This window comes from Mycothermus thermophilus (assembly GCF_041956435.1).
Source record: "Mycothermus thermophilus strain CBS 625.91 unplaced genomic scaffold VTJ04scaffold_7, whole genome shotgun sequence".
Taxonomy (NCBI): Eukaryota; Fungi; Ascomycota; class Sordariomycetes; order Sordariales; family Chaetomiaceae; genus Mycothermus; species Mycothermus thermophilus.
The window spans coordinates 2,324,180-2,340,480 of NW_027191433.1; the positions used below are offsets into that span (position 1 = coordinate 2,324,180).

The 16,301-nt window shown below is 54.5% G+C and overlaps 5 protein-coding genes across 5 annotated transcripts; 1 reads left to right on the top strand and 4 right to left on the bottom strand.

Moving 5' to 3' along the window:
• Positions 1–1,959: 1,959 nt before the first annotated feature.
• Positions 1,960–2,358, bottom strand: VTJ04DRAFT_10405 (uncharacterized protein; the record flags this gene model as incomplete). The annotated part of the gene is made up of 2 exons (XM_069358141.1): positions 1,960–2,080; positions 2,159–2,358. 2 exons carry the CDS (start codon positions 2,356–2,358, stop codon positions 1,960–1,962), a joined length of 321 nt encoding a protein of 106 aa, XP_069215139.1.
• Positions 2,359–2,943: 585 nt separating this feature from the next.
• Positions 2,944–4,959, bottom strand: VTJ04DRAFT_10406 (uncharacterized protein; the record flags this gene model as incomplete). The annotated part of the gene is made up of 4 exons (XM_069358142.1): positions 2,944–3,115; positions 3,168–3,334; positions 3,388–4,211; positions 4,272–4,959. 4 exons carry the CDS (start codon positions 4,957–4,959, stop codon positions 2,944–2,946), a joined length of 1,851 nt encoding a protein of 616 aa, XP_069215140.1.
• A 1,214-nt stretch (positions 4,960–6,173) lies between these two features.
• VTJ04DRAFT_10407 (uncharacterized protein) lies at positions 6,174–10,605 on the top strand (the record flags this gene model as incomplete). The annotated part of the gene is made up of 3 exons (XM_069358143.1): positions 6,174–6,210; positions 6,266–8,397; positions 8,443–10,605. The coding sequence occupies 3 exons, from the start codon at positions 6,174–6,176 to the stop codon at positions 10,603–10,605; spliced, it is 4,332 nt and encodes a 1,443-aa protein (XP_069215141.1).
• Positions 10,606–10,854: 249 nt separating this feature from the next.
• VTJ04DRAFT_10408 (uncharacterized protein) lies at positions 10,855–12,204 on the bottom strand (the record flags this gene model as incomplete). Its single annotated transcript, XM_069358144.1, has 3 exons — positions 10,855–11,387; positions 11,486–12,034; positions 12,159–12,204. 3 exons carry the CDS (start codon positions 12,202–12,204, stop codon positions 10,855–10,857), a joined length of 1,128 nt encoding a protein of 375 aa, XP_069215142.1.
• Positions 12,205–12,805: 601 nt separating this feature from the next.
• On the bottom strand, positions 12,806–15,774 carry VTJ04DRAFT_10409 (uncharacterized protein; the record flags this gene model as incomplete). Its single annotated transcript, XM_069358145.1, has 6 exons — positions 12,806–13,136; positions 13,193–13,811; positions 13,873–13,961; positions 14,027–15,212; positions 15,285–15,609; positions 15,673–15,774. The coding sequence occupies 6 exons, from the start codon at positions 15,772–15,774 to the stop codon at positions 12,806–12,808; spliced, it is 2,652 nt and encodes an 883-aa protein (XP_069215143.1).
• Between the last annotated feature and the right edge of the window lie 527 nt (positions 15,775–16,301).

Sequence of the window (16,301 nt, forward strand, 5' to 3'; positions counted from 1 at the left end):
ACGGCCAAACTGTCGAGGGCATGGTACCAATCCTTGGCTTCGTCCCAGTCAATGCTGGCTGTCCGACCCGAGGGGGTTGCAAAACAGGTAGTCGGGATTCTCATACCCAGCCGCATGATCCTTGGCGCTTTGACAGACGTACTCGCAACATCCGCTTCTCATTGCCCACTCCGCAAGCCTCAGGGAAGTGATATAATAAGTCCATCGCGGAGAGCCCTCGGGAAAGAGGCGATGAAGCTCATCCATTCATGCGAAAGTATCATCTCTCCGTTCACCCTCGGCCCGGGCGGCATACCACACAGCCGGTACCAAGTGATCACTGCCGTGAAGGGTCGTTCCCTTGGAAAGGTTTTTATAAGTCGGGTTTGTACCACCAACATGGCGGTGTGTATTGGATAACCGTCCAATAACACCTTCATGAAGGTTGCCATCTCCTCCGTCAGTAAGAAACCACGCGCTGAACGGTGCAGAAAGGTGATCACACAGAGTTCAAGGGAGTTGCGACTCGGGGTTGCCTCAAGCAAGCCCATGCACCGAGCATTGAGTCGGCGCCGCATCGTCTCGATTCGGCAGTTCATTTCGGTCTCAGTCATGAAATGTGTTGGTGTAAGGATCAAGTCTTCCAAGCCTGATTCTAAACAGTCGTCCAAGAACGAGTAGAACAGGACAGTTAAGGGGTATTTCTCCACGCGCGAGAGGACGTGAAAGTATAATGCCATTTGTTTGTGATAAATTGGATTGACAGACAGAATCATGTGCCGGAAGAATTGCTCGAGATCCTTGGGGAAGTCTCGGACTCTCTGTTCCAACAACTGGATCGAGTCCCCGTTTCGAAGTCCATTAAGCATGGAACGGACGACTAGGACGACCCAGAGAAACACTCCCTCGGCTTTGTTGGTGATTTCTTCGACTAGGCGTTGACTCTGGACGTCGGGATCGTCTTGGTGTTACCAACGTCCGCTTTCCACCAATTTGGATTCAATGTACGGAGTAGTGTTGGATATCTAGGCGAGTGAGCTGATGCATGTACAACCTCTTGGACTCGTCCTGCCCCAGCTCGTCCTCAAAAAGTTCCAAGGTCGACTGGATACGCAGATTTTAAACCTCTTGCTCTGTGATATCTGCTTAAGCATTCGGACGAGTTCTAAGTGATCCCCATGGAATTCGTCCAAGCCGTCAACAAACAGACGAAAGAATGGAGTCATGGCGTCATCCTAGCATGCCAAATCCTCCCGACCTCTTAACAGCCTTGTCGGATAGAATGACTGCTGGCTTGCGAAGCTGACTTGAAAAGCGGAGTCCCTAGTAAACTGAGTCATATCTCCGGAAATGCGATCGGAATGGCCTTGGGGTAACGGATGAGGAGTGTTGATACTTCAGGCAGTCATGAACTCTCTGCTTTGGGCACAGGCCCATGCCATAGGCCCCTCTGTGCTGAGGCGAACGTGTCAACCCAAAGAGCCAACCACAAAATGCCAAGCATGCACAAGAGAGAAGCCATGCCAGCCTCTCGGCCAGAGTTAGCTGGGATCGTGATGATCTGTTGAATCGGGTGCCTCAGAGGATACCAGGTGACAGTGCGTCTTACTTAACTGCCTGAGTTTTGAGGGCATTTACCAACCACATCAGTGACAAAAAACAGGTAAGAGTTGCCGCCCTGCATTGTCACCGTATTAATAATGACATTTGAGGGACCGAGCGCCAAATCCTGAGAGCTACTACTCAGAACATAATCCCTGGTACGGATAAGGGACACGAAGAACAGTCAAAAGGTTGTGGGGATAGCCAGGACGATAAATGCCTCTCAGTTTTGTGTGTGGAGCAAAGGCGAGTGCCACTATACCAACTTCTGGACTCGGTGTTCGGTATTAAAAACGCCAGGGACATATTCATTATTCTCTATCATGACAGACAAAACACCCAGCCGATAACTTGATTATCCAACCGTACAACCAGCTCTCAGCGTGCTGCTGCTGAAGGCGACCCCTCAGCATCAACACCCTTCGCCCTCTTCGTCTCCCTCCTGGACCTAAACAGGGCATACAACGCGCCCAAACCAAGCACGCCGCCGGCCATGTACCTATGTGTCGAGATGGCGGTTATTAGAAACATGATAATGTCTACGAGGGACGACTAGGAAACGCCTAGGTTATCTCACATGTAGTTCTTGTTCACCTCTTGTCCTGGTTCCGGGTACTCCTTCGCCTCGGTTTTGTCGGCCCATGGCTCATCCGGGCCCATGCCGTACGGTCGGCCTGATGTCACGGTGCGGAAATGAGTCGCCCTTGGTAGCGGCACACGGCGCGTCAGAGTCGCGCGTGTGGTAAGGGGACGGGTAAGGGACGTTGGAGCCTTCATATTATATGGACCATATGGCAGATTTCCGAAGTGTTGATGCTTATGTTGATCAAGAAGCTACGAGTTTCTTGCTGTCCATGGACACCCTTTGGTCCTTTATACCCAAACATGTGACGGATGAAAGGCGATTTCATCAGCCAAGGATGACATCATCGCCACTTCGAACTCATTATTAAACACGAGTTTGCATCGAAAACTCCAGATGAACAGAGAATCACATGCTCTTACGGCAACTGGGTTCATCCAAGAACCAATGCCGCTCATCGCCGGAGATACACGTCAACCTGAGCCAACAATAAAACTGGTTGGCGAGTGGATGGATTTCATAGGCTATACCTATCACGTCCCGTTATCCAGTATCGCCGAGGTCCATTGACGGGTATCATCATTCCATTCCTATTGCACATCTGGCTCCAAGGTGTGTCTTGTGGACGGCCTTGGTGATGTGGTCTAACTACCTATTAAATACAGATCCCACCCTGATGCAGGTCGATAGGAAAATTGAATCTTGAAAGACAAACGATCAATACATATTCAAGCAGAAACATCCCAGGACATGCCCCACCTAGACCCATATTATTTCCCTTAACATCCGCACACGTTAAACCGAGCGATACTTGGGTCATGATCAGACACAATATCCTCGAACGCTGCCCAGGAGTTGACATGGATATGCTCGAAGCGTGTTGACCTTTTAGCTGCCAGCGCAGGGCTGACATACATGTGGTCAAGAGCCTGAGCGTTCATGTCGAAGGCACTATGCACCGTTAGGACTCCTCTACTCTCTTGGGACACTGGGTAACACCTACTAAGTGTACCGCTCTTCAACTGGGACCTTCGCGGCCTCGTCAAGATCTACCATCTTCGAAATGGCAGAGAAGGTTTTCATCGGCCCAACGAAGGAAAACTCATTAAAGTCACCCGCCGCGATGACGTTCGCCGTCGGGTCGAGCTCCAGAATCTTGGCGATGAACGTCTGCTCCCGTCAGCACGATGCCCTCTCCCAATACCCAAACAAGGGAAACCTACCGCAGTAACATTCGCCTGCTTCATCCTCGCCTCCACCGCCCCATTCATCGGCGGTCTAACATCTCCATGCAGCGAGGTACTCCCGCCCTTGCTCGACCAGTGGACATTGACCGTGTAAAACGGCCTCTTCCCGCCCCTGGCAATCCACGCCGCGGCGAGCGGCTTCCGCGTGCTAACCCAAGCCTCGTTGGCAGGTTCGATACGGCCAGGGTTGAAGGTCAGTTTGGGCCCGCTCTTGCTCTCAACAACCTCCGTCGCGTCAGTCGGTCTGCCGCGGTTGGGCTCGTACAAGTTGACAACGTCCGGCCGGAAAAGATAGCCGACGCGGATGTTACCGCCCGGCTGGCCGCCGTCTTCGTTGTTGACGGGCTCGATGTCGATGAAATCGTAGGTTACGCCGCTGAGGGAGCGGATGGCTTCGGTGAGGGTAAAGAGGGTGAGGTTGGCGGAGACGACGCCGTCGTCGGTTGGGCCGGAGTCGTCTTGGATTTCTTGGATGAAGATCAGGTCTGGGGTTTTGAGGTAGTCGACGATGTGCGCGGCGAGGTTGGGGAGGTGGGTGGAGTTCGGAGCCAGGTTCTCGACGTTGTAGCTGCCAACCGTGATGGAGCGGCAGTGCCGACGGCTTTTGAGAGTGGTTGGAGGGGCGGCGGGGGAGGCTGGAGTGGTGACTTTGATGGCAGTCAGGGGGAGGATGCTGTAGAACCCGTAGGTGTTCTGGACGACGCCGGTGATGTCTTCGAATTCGTCGCCCATTTTGGAGGCGTTGGGGTTCGAGGTACCATCGAGAGGCGAGCCAATGATGATGACCTCGGGATTGGCATCTGACAAAGTGATTATTAACTCATGATCATTTCACGCTCATTCAGAGTTGATCAACTCACCCTTGTCAGACATAGTGATACCCCCATGCTTGTTGCGACCCGTCGTGGCCCAGTCACCCACAACCCAGGTGTCTCCATACTTGTTTGGCGTCTTGATGGCCGTTGGCTTCCGGATAGTGACGAGCTCTCCGCTCAAGCTCTCCCAGAAGTCCATACCATACTTGGTCGGCTCTAGGATGGGATTAATGGCAGAGATGTTGGCAACGCCATTCGGGAGGTTGAAGACGTCGCCATCGTCAAGGCTGCTGTATTGGGAAGTCGGCGGTGAGGGCGTATCCTTGCCAATGACCAGAGGAGTGACCTCATGTCCCGACGACACGACCTTGACATTCTTTGGAGAGGTGATCTCAGTCAGGTACGTGTAAGTGTTTGTCGAGCGGTACTCGGAGACCTTGCCGTCGAGGGTGATGAGATCGCCGACGGATAAGTTCGACCCAACATTGTTGCCAAAGACATAGATTGCCTCAGACGTAGCCGGGTCGTCGTCGGGAGTGGTTGACCGGATCCAGATACCGTTGGGCCCCTTCGCGATCAGCACGCCGCTGACGCCCGTCACCGTCTTGCCCGAGTACTCCGAGATGAACCTGTTGCCATTGATCTCAGCGATAGTCAAGGCAGCGACCAGTGACTGGAGCGTGGCAGAAGCCCAGCAGAGCCCGGCAAGGGCAGCAAGACTTGAGCCCTTCATGGCGGATGTCGGCGAGCAGATCGGAGACAAGCTGCGCGCTCATGACGCATCAAAAGGTAGCACATTGTCGCAGTTATACAGGAACAGCGACACTACCACGTGCGACGGGAACGGCACAAAATGCAAGGGCGGATTGTCATCTCGGCGTTTGGTATCGCCTATCTTCCCGGTGGATCGGTCCCCCGATTTGACATGTTCTCGAGTTTGGAGTTGTCATTGGTTTGAATTGGTTTGGGACGTTGAAGACCTGCCAAAAGCGTCGACCGTTATGATGCGCCAAGGCCGGGATGGAGCTGGGACGCGCCGTCTGGAAACCAATCCCTCTCCTTCCGTTTGTAGCCAAGCCTTCTGTTGTCCTCTCCACGGCGATGCAACATGGAAAAAGGGGCTGAAAATAAATAGAAAATGCAGCTCAATGCTGTCATCCTTTCCTTTATCACTGCCTCCACATTTCTCGGTGATTTTGGAACTTCATTCACATGCGGGTTGAAAGGTTTCAGCATTGTGGAGGGAGCATGTTCGGGGTTGTCAGGCCTGGCTTTGTCGGCAAGGTGGGTCCCGGTATGCGGATCCACATCCCCGGACAAGACCCGTTCTTGGCCCGGACTTTTCGGACCCTGAATGCCGGCCTCCGCCTCGGGACGGAGAGGCGGGCTTATTGGTGAGCTTGCAGCTGCATGTGAAGCCCGGGGCAACACCAGGCAAATTACAAAACATGTATGCAGAGCTATAAACGGTCATAAAGACCTCAATTCCTCGATAGGCCAGGCCTACCTGTTGGTCCGGCAATCCTCCGCGATGCTCCCGCCGAGCGGATGGCGTACCGATATCTCTTGATTCCGGGTCCGAGTCGGAAAACTACCTAATCCAGAGCCGTCCGGGTATTGCGGGGTCCGCCGGAATCACTTCAGATAACCATCCCTGGATCGATTGGACCCGTGGACACAAAGGGCAGGAGTGACTGCGGAAAGAGCAACGGTCACGATGCCCTCACTCACACCAAGAAGTCATGGCTGCCTGGAGGTTGAATCAATCCTTCCATCGCACTCAGCGTTTCCCATCCCAGAGCCCGGCTCGAGTTTCATCCAATTCACCAATATCCGTCATCGAGTTTGCATCACCTCAATATGTGAACACCAACTCGGTCGAGGCTGGGAGCAGATGGTTTAGGGACAAACGGCCGTTGACGGTCCTCCACGCCAACCTCTAGCGCCATGGGTAGTCCCTATGAGGATGGCCTAGACGACTTTGGTATGTCTGATTGATTTACATCTCTGACAACCAGCAATTTCTGACTCTTAATTAGATCGTCAATTACTCGGCCGGCCACCGTTACTAGCATCCCAGTCCTTCGTTTCCAACACTCGACGGTCCAACTATTTTCCAACCCCTGTTCTGTCTCACTCTTCAACGCCGTTTGAGTCTCGTCTCTTGCCGAGTCCGTATCTACATTCTGAAGTCGGGCATCAACCCCTCCCACACAGCAGCGTTCCTGGTATCCGAGGCGGACACACCATTCATGGACAGTCCCCGATTGATCCATTCCACGATGCCCGCATCATCACACCCCAGGAACCACGCTCGAACCGGCCGGTGTCGGTTTCAGGACAGTACCAGAGCCAGCCTCTCGCATCAACCTACGAGCAGGCAGACCTTGAACCTACCAACAACTCTAGTCCAACCGTGAGAATCGGTGCTCGAAAGCAGCGTGCATTCCCGGCATCTCAGAGGCCCCCGCAGGATGCAGAATCATCCCCGTCATTTCGTTCCTCTCTGCAGAACCACTCCGCTGCCGTCAATTCGTCATCTACCCCAGTCATTCATGGCATCCCGCTGGTGAATCTTCGGGATGCACTGCCGGAGAAGTTTCGCGCCATTTTCCCCTTCGAGATGCTGAACGCCGTCCAGTCAAAGTGCTTTCCCGTCATCTACAACACCAACGACAATGTCGTAGTGGCTGCACCCACCGGAAGCGGCAAGACAGCGATCCTTGAGCTAGCCATCTGCAAGGTTGCTCTCGACCGTGGAAACGAGAACTTCAAGATCGTGTACCAAGCCCCAACTAAAGCCCTCTGCTCCGAGAAAGCCCGTGACTGGGAAAAGAAGTTCCGCCACATGAACCTCAAGTGTACTGAGCTGACTGGAGACACCTCACAAGCTGAGATGCGGCGTGTTGGCGATGCTTCAATCATCGTCACCACCCCTGAAAAGTGGGACTCCATCACTCGCAAGTGGCAGGACCACCGCCGACTCTTGCAGCTTGTGGAGCTCTTCTTGATCGACGAGGTTCACATTCTCAAGGACGCTCGTGGTGCCACTTTGGAGGCAGTTGTCTCTCGCATGAAGACCATCGGTGCCAATGTGCGGTTTATCGCTTTGAGCGCCACAGTCCCCAACTCCGACGACATTGCCGTTTGGCTTGGCCGAAACCATACCAACCAACAGCTACCGGCTCATCGCGAAACCTTTGGAGAAGAGTTCCGTCCTGTCAAGTTACAGAAGTTCGTGTACGGCTTCGACAACAAAGGAAACGATTTCATCTTTGACAAGGTCCTTGATTCGAAGCTCCCCGGTCTCATCTCAAAGCATGCGAAGCAGAAGCCCATCCTCATCTTTTGCTTCACTCGAAAGTCTTGCGAGGCCACTGCAAAGGTGCTGGCTGATTTCGCGTCAGGTCTCCCTCATGGTGGTCACCTCTGGCCGCTCCCATCGCAGCAAATACCAGTGAACAATCGCGATCTCCAGGAAACTGGCAGGATTGGTGTAGCCTTCCACCACGCAGGACTAGATGTTCAGGACCGCACAGCCATCGAAAAGGCGTTCCTGACTGGGCAATTGGGGGTCATCTGCTGCACGTCGACGTTGGCCGTCGGTATCAACCTCCCGTGCCACACCGTAATTCTTAAAGGAACGGTGACATTCAACAACGACAAACTCGAAGAGTATTCGGATCTTGAGGTCATGCAGATGCTCGGTCGTGCCGGTCGCCCTCAGTTTGATGACAGTGCCACGGCCATCATCCTGACCCGTGCGTCGAACAAGGAACGCTATCAAAGGATGGTCTCAGGCCAGGAGATTCTGGAGAGTAGGCTCCACCTCAACCTCATCGAGCATCTCAACTCCGAAATTTGCCTTGGGACCATCCGGGATCGCGCCTCTGCAAAGAGATGGATCGGCAGTTCCTTTTTGACCGTTCGATTGAGACGCAACCCTGAATACTACCGCCTTGCTGGCAGTTCCTCGTCTGCGCTAGCGGATGACATCTTGGAGGAGATATGCGAGCGCGACATCACTCAACTTCAAGAAACAGAGCTTGTCACCAACCAGGAACCGTTTCAGTGTACCGAGTACGGGAAGGCCATGTCAAAATACATGGTCGAGTTCTCCACGATGAAGCTGCTTTTGCAGATCCCTCGGGGCGTGGGAATGGAAGCACTGGTAAGAATACCATGACCTCCTCTCCGAGCTGTGCTGACATGCCAGATCACCATCCTGTCGCAAGCATCCGAATTCCGAGACTACCGCATCAAGCCTTCAGAGAGGGTTTTGTACCGTGAGATCAACCAGTCCCCTCTTATCATGTACCCCGTGAAGGAAGCCGTCACCGAAACGCGCCATAAGATTTTTCTCATGGTGCAAATGCATCTTGGGGCCGTTCAGTATCCCACCAACGGAGATCGTGCCAATCTCCGGCGGCAGCTCATGATGGAGCAGAAGCTGGTCATCGAGCGACTCAGTCGCTTGGTTCGCGCTGTCGTCGACTGCAAGGGTCACGACAGAGATTCGATCGGTACCAGGACGGCACTTGAACTTGCGAGAGCTCTGGCCGCAGGATCTTGGGAGGGGCGTCCGACGCAGCTCACCCAAATTCCCAACATCGGGCCCGTGGGGATGAGGAAGCTGGCGAGCCGGGATGTTCGGACAGTCCTGCAGCTGGCTGACAAGCAATGCGAGGAGATCGAGCGTCTCATGTCGCGACAGCCGCCGTTTGGAAAACAACTCAAGGCTCAACTCGACAGGTTCCCTCGCCTCAAAATTGATGCCACCATCGTGGGACACCGGGTTCAGCCGACGAACGAGGAGCCGGTATCGCTCAACATCAAGGCGACCCTTCGGTATCTGAACACAGCGCTTCCTATCTGGATGAATCGAGTACCGACGATCAACTTCTTTGCCGAGACGAGCAGCGGCACGTTGGTCTATTTCTGGCGCGGAACTGTGAGGAAGCTTGAGAGCCCCGAGGGGGTTGAGCTGAAGTTCTCTGCCGGTTTGAAGCATCCAAGGGAGCACGTTGTTTGCCACTTTACCTGCGAAGAGATTGTGGGCACGATCGTTTCGACTACGCTGCAGCATGGCCTGTCTGCTTCGTTATTCCTGAAGCGCCCTGTTCGACAAGATGTTCCCAAACCAACCCCGGTTCAGAAGCAGACTGAACAGAATGAAGAGGTCTTTGGCGATGATGACATCGATGACATGGACATGATCATGGCGGTTGATCAAGCGGTGGCTCGTTCAATATCCACTCAAGCGCAAGCCTGGTCAGATAAAGCCGACGACTTCCCGTCCCCGGATGAGCTGATTGAGATGGACAACTTGGAGGAGGACGATGGACAACCATTTGGCGATGATGCAGCCGACCGTCACAACGACTTTGTTTCAGTCCCCGACTCAGAGCCGGTTCGCCTCCCCAATGGCAAGTGGAAATGCAACCATCTATGCAGCGGAGGCGTCCTCACGCGATCTGGGAAACCATGTAGCCATCGTTGCTGCAAGGAAGGACTTGACAAGCCACGAAAGCCTCGGCAGCGCCAGCCAAGGCAAAGCAGGGACGGTGAGACGGGCAAGCTGGACGACCAAAGTGCTGCAGCCAAGCGACAGTTGGGAGGTGATCAACCCTCAATGCCAACAAAACGCCAGAAGGTGCAAGCGACCTTAGACCAAGTCTCCATCAAGCAGTCAGCACAGTCAACACCCGCGGCGAAGACGGCAAAGGTGAAGGGCGAGTCTTCGAGCACGAGCTTGAATGACTTGGACTGTATCGACTTGTCATTTTCAGATGATGATGACGACTGGTTCATGTCTCTCGATGAGTTGATTGCGTCCAAGCAAGCCGCGAAGACGCCCGGACAGACCTCGGCCAATGTTCACCCCGATCGTCCAAAATCAACACCCACATCTCTGCCTACCACAGATCCAGTGGTGGAGGGAAAGGAGATGTCAAAGTCACGACTACCGCCGACTCAGTATCAAGACGATGACTTGGACGACTTTGACATTTCCTTCTTGGATGCAGCGACGGCCTCCCATGGAGAGGGACCAAAGGACAGTAACGGGGTTGTGATGTCGAAGAGAGGAAGTGAAGATCCAATCTCTGGAGCGAACACGACATCTTTAAGAGAGTATGAGAATCAACCGTATGATTCACCTGGCACTCTTTCCTCTCAAAACCTCGGCACAGACATCAAACGGGAGGACCCGGAGACGCCGCAAGGTCCTAGCCCCAATTCTTTGGCGAAGACTGAGGATGGTGAGAAGATTGGGGCAGCTGACAAGGGAATCAAAAAGGAAGACAACGAACCAGCCTGGGTCGCTGAATTTGATCAAGACGTTATTGATATGTTTAGGGGGTATGTGACGTTTGTCTGAGGATTTGAGGGATGGGCTGAGGTGATCCGCATTTGCCATCGCACTTTGCTCTGACATGTGGCTATTGATGAGAGATTTGGTACTTGTTATGTGGCTTTGAGGGATATGGGCCACTGCAAAGTGACATTTGAAGAGATTCAGTTGCCAGTCAGGGCGAGGGGATGAGATGGGTTATTTTTTCTGAGTTTCTCGATGATATTATCCAAGCTTCGGCTGCTCTGTCGTAGAGCATCACTATTTTTAATTTTATTATGGCCCTTGTTTGAGAGTGACCATCTTGCCTCCCTCAGCTCCTGAATCCAGCAGGCCTTGTACAACCTCGAGATCCTTCAACGCCTCTTCCAAACTCAACAACTCATCCAGCTGCCCGGTCTCCATCGACCTCGCAAATGCAGCCACCTCTTCCTTGACCCCGGTGCTGTGGGGGAACCACTTGCTGACCTCTTCTTTCTCGTCTTCAGGACCTCCGTCTTTCCTCTTTAGTGTGTTAACCTTGGTCGGACTCCAGCAAACACTGCCGTTGGTGGTGATGACCTCGACCTCAGTGCCAGACTTGAACTCGGTGCCGAAGCTGATAGCGATGGTGCCCGCTACGCCTTTCCGGGTGAGAGCTACGGCGTTGATAGTGTCGAGGGGCAGCAGCCGCTCTTCGAGCAGGGATGAGAAGCCGGCGACTTTGAACAGCTCGTCGCCGGCCGCAGCGAGAAGCATGCGTAGCGCCGCGACGAAGTGGACGCCGCCGTCGAGAAGGAAACCACCTTGGTATTGGGGGGTTTTGCGCCCTGGAACCATCAAGTCTGTCAGCCACGTTTCATCATCACCCTCATCATACCCAAAAAACTCAGTTTCACATAATAATAGTGCTGGGTGTCCAACTTACAAGCAGTACCAAAATACTTATTCCCCGTCCCAACAAATCCATACCGTACCAACCGAAACGCTACCAACCGTCCCCCAATCTCTCCCACCCTCTGAGCCGCCCAGCGGAGGGAGTCCATGAAGCGGTAATTCTCCGCCACTCCCCACAGCGGCAGCTTCATCCCCTTACCGAGCTCCAACTCACCGGGGAGGGTATGCCGATACCATTCCATCAACCGCTTTCCCTCGGCCAGATCCGCGGCGATGGGTTTCTCGGAGAGGACGTGCTTCCCCGCTTTGAGCGCTTGTTGGATGAGGGTGGGTTGGTGGGTGATGGGCAGGGCGATTATCACGGCGGAGATGTCCGGGCGGTGGAGGAGGGCGGTGAGGGAGTTGGTTCGGTCCTTGTCGGATGGGATGTGGTTTTCATTGTCGGGGTCGACATCGAAGTAGATGTCGATGGCCGAGGGCTTTGGGCAAATGGCAGCGAGGCCGGAGGCGGTACGCCGGGTGCGGGAGTAGATCGCTTTGAGTTGGAGGTGTGGGGTGAATTGGATCGCGGGGAGGTGTTCTGGGTGGGTTGTTAGTAATCGTTTGTCGTGGATGCTGAGTGAGATGAAGATTGAGGGATGAAGACAAAAATGGAGGTGTGAATGAAGATGGGAAGGGAGGTTATGGAGTTTGTTCGGCCTTACGTTCGCGGGCGAAAATGCCTGCTCCGAGAAGCGCGACGCCGACCATTGTTTGATTCCGGGTCAGGTCTGGGTCTGGATGAGGTGAGGGGCAATTAGAGACCGCGAGGTGACTACGGAGTTCTATTGTGTCTTCAACCATGTGGGAATAAATGAAAAGGATCGACAATCAAAGACGGGACTTAGCTGCACCAGACGGTCATGATAATCGGCCCGTTATCACAGCCGCGATGGATCCTCCCTCAATGTTGAAAGTGGGATACGAGAAGCTAACCGTGAACATCCAGGTCATGGTGGGGTATGCATGAGACAAGGATGAGCTATGGACGTCATTATGCAGAACACGACACCCGGGAAAGTTGGGCCAACAGTTCACAGCATCACCAGAAAGTGAAAGACAACCAAGTTAAATAATCTCATATCATTGACCCAGGTCCGATTGCAGTCCATAACCTTGAAAACTCCTACAACCCAGGCTGAGTGGAATCATCAACCATCTCAATACATGTCGAACTGTCCTGCGAAAGCAAACCCATCCATAACCCAGCAAAGGACAACAATGGTATCAATTCCCTGCAACCTTCACATAAAAGAACCATCGGCCTCACATTGAAAAGAAACAACCCACTTCCAGCGACTAAAAGGAACCCTCACTCGGTGTACTCCTCCACAGCCAGGGGCGGGATCATCTTCAGCCTGGCCATCTCCTTGAGCGCCAGGAAGGCCGTGTGGAAGGAGTCGACGGTGCCAAAGAAGCCGTGCTCACGAGCCTTGCGGACACTGATGGTCATAGCCAAGTTGCCGACAATTGCCGAGTCGGAGAAGCCAAAGACGCGCGTGCGACGGGCATCGGTGGTCTCAAAGGGATTGAAGATGAGGCCGTGCGTGGCCATCAGCTCTTGCCATGCTGCCTCAACATGCGGCTGCTGAGCCCACTCAAGGAGGGTAAAAGTTGAGCGGAAGGTCATTTGGGTTCCATAGCTGTGACCCGTGTCAGTATGCATGTCATGATCTCGAGAAAGAACGAAATGACTCACCCCCTAGGAGTACTCTCTCCGCCACCCGGCATCGTAAACACGCGATACTTCGTCTCATCCACCTCCGGAGGCGCCCACTCCACACCGAACCACTTCGCAATGCTCGGCCACAGGCGACCCCAAGTGAACGACAACCCATCGTGAACATTCCACGGCTCATTCGCCGGAATATCCGCGAGCGCCAGCCACTCCGCAAACACCGCATTCAGAACGGCCGAGCTCTGCGACTGCTCCTTGTCCCACGCGTCGTACCCGCCAGGGAAGGCGAACTTGTCGCCCAGCTTGGCCTGGACCGCGGCATACACCGCGATGCCGAGCAGGTGGTTGAGCGCGCCGCCATCACGGGAGGCCGCGGCTCCGATGATGTAGTTGGGCCGGGAGATGGCGTAGGTGGTGCCGCCGGCTGGGGAGTTCTGGCAGAAGGTGGTGAGGAGGTCCTCTTGCTCATAGTAGAAGTTCCGGTCGCCGGCGCGGATGACGCGCGGGTCGGTTTCGAAGGCGGGAACGGCGGCTGGGCCGAGGTAGAAGGCGTAATGCTTGGTGCCGGTTTGCAGGATGAAGCGGCGCGGGTAGAGGTTGGAGAGTTGCAGGGCGGTCAGGAAGTTGGTGAATAGGGTGACTGGGGAGCAGGATGGGTCAGCATCGACATTGCAAAGACAGACAGAAGGGAGGGGACTTACCGTTCACAGCCGCGAGTTGGTCCGCGTTGGACCACAGGTTGTTGCCCTCGGGAGGAAGGTGGACGTACGAGAAGTAGAAGATGTAGTCGCTGCAGCCAGATTTGTCAGTTGCGAACGATTGGTGCATGTCTCTCTCAATCAGGAGGCTACTCACACATGACCGATCTTTTCCTTGAACGTCTTCGCCGTCTCGTTAGGGTCTCCCAGGAAGTCCACCGGGATGTGCTCCACGCGGGCCGCTCCCTCTCCCAGTTCCTCAAAGAAGGCCTGAGGAGGCACGCGCGAGCTGAGGCAGTAAATCTTGCGCCAACGCTGAGGCGCCGCCGCAAGTGCCTTGACCATGGAATACCCCGACAAGCCGGTGGCGCCGGTGATGAGAGCCGTCAGTCCGGACTCCTCGCTCGGATAGACCGGCAAGCCATGCAGAATGCCCTGCTTACGGAGCACCAGCATCTGGCTGCCGTCGGTTCCGTTGATCATTGTCTCAGTGACAGTTTGGCTCCTCTCAGTCTCGAGATTGGCAGGCAGTGAATGTGAAGCCCGGGGCGAAGACGAGGGAGTAGGGGTAGGCGTATCGTCCAAGGAAACTTCAAGACGGTATCGCTTGTGGGCAGCACACCAGCGCAAGTGCGTCTCCGCCAGCAGAAGCACGTGTCGGGAGACCTCCTCAACCTGTGAGATGACGGTTGCTGAGTCAACCTCGTCGCCATACGCAGCCGCTTCTGCGGCGCGGTGAAGTCGGGTAGCACAGTCCATGGCCCGTGCAACGCTGGCGTTGTGCTCACTGTTGACAACTGCCAGGCAGCGGACAAGCAGCGAGCGGTCGATTGTGGACGGGTCGCTGCCGCTGGACCATCCAAAGGCGTGCATGAGGACAATGACGGCATTGAGTTCCTCGCCGTCATCGATGTCTCGGACCAGACCAATGAGGTCGTTTTGTAGGCCGGCGGCCTGAGACACCTCGGTCTGCAGGTCTATCCAGGCTTTCTGGAGGTCAGATGAACCGGTAGACTGATTGTAGACATTGGGATCGAGGAGCTCGGCCTTGAGGACCTCAAAGAAGGGGTTCAGGGCGATGGTTCGACGGCGCAGGGCGAGGTAGGCGGCCATGCTGTGGCGCATGGGAGGTCCGCTTTGGAGGAATTGGACCTCCTTGACGTGGGCATCCAGGACATTGACCACGGCTGAGAAGAAGGCCGGAGCGCTACGGCGGGAGAGGTAGCGGCTGGTATGGTCAATGAGTTGTCGGGTCATGTCTTGGATTCGCTTGTCGGTAGCCGCCGGTCCTGGGTTGGGGGCTTCCCTGATTCCAATGATACCATGAGGGGCACCGGCAACCTCTGTGTTGATGGCTCATGGTCAGCAACCTCTGCTAGCTCAACGTTGGCAGTGCATGTGTCGTCTGATCTTACCTGGCCAGATAATCTGGATAGCCTCGAGCAGCACCCGCTGGCGCTCTACTGGGTCGAGTGACTCGAGGATGTCATCCATGACACAAGCAAATGCTAGCCAGGCTGCAAAGGCGACCCGGATGGCAAAGTCCTTGATACCTGGGAAGAAAAGGGTGATGGCGTTGACTTCGCCAGTGCACCGCTTGTAGAAAGAATTACCAGCGTCGACGACCGCTTGAATCGCGGCCCTGAACGACGCGTGAGCGAGGACGACCCGCATCGTCAGCGACCGCGCCTCGACGGTCTCCTCGGTGATATCCTCCACACCAAAGTCGGGCATGTCGAGCTAGATTGAAGTCAGTCAGACTTGAGGAAGAATGAAAATCTTGGCCGCCTTAGCAGTACGTACCGCCAACGCCAGATCCCGTCCCTGCAGTTGAACTTTGACATTCCTGCGGTCGGGCCATGGCATGGAGTATTGATACTCCTTCAGCCCGTCAAAGAGCTGCATGGTGATTGACTGTTGCTGAGATTGTTCGCCGGTGGTTGTTGTTGGGACAATTCGCAGACACGAGTTTCGACAAGGTGAGATGGAAGAGAAAAGAAGAAAAGGATCAAGGGAATGAACAGGTACTTTCTGTGAGATGGTGGGAGGTGGTGTCGCGGAGAGAGGCAAAGGGACCGGGATATATATGCTCCAGCCCTGAGTTCGTCACTGGATCCTCTAGGAACAGCCCATGAGGTTGACTCAAGTTATTCTGATAAGAGGAGTAAAGGCAGCAAAGTCAGGGCGACCCCATCCTTCTTTTAATCACTTCTGGTGTGTGGAGGCTGGAGTCCGAGTGTTGAGTAATAGGTATCTCAAGCGCCGTGCTATCCTCCCGGGCACATGTCCCCTCCCAAGCCACCTTGTTTTCGTCTTGATCCTTTGACTGCCTGGTCGAGTTCATTCTAACAATGGAACAGAGTTACATGGCTTCAGCTGCATCAAGTCACACATCCTTTCTCCTGTTGCCTCCTTTCGGAGGTTCAGATATT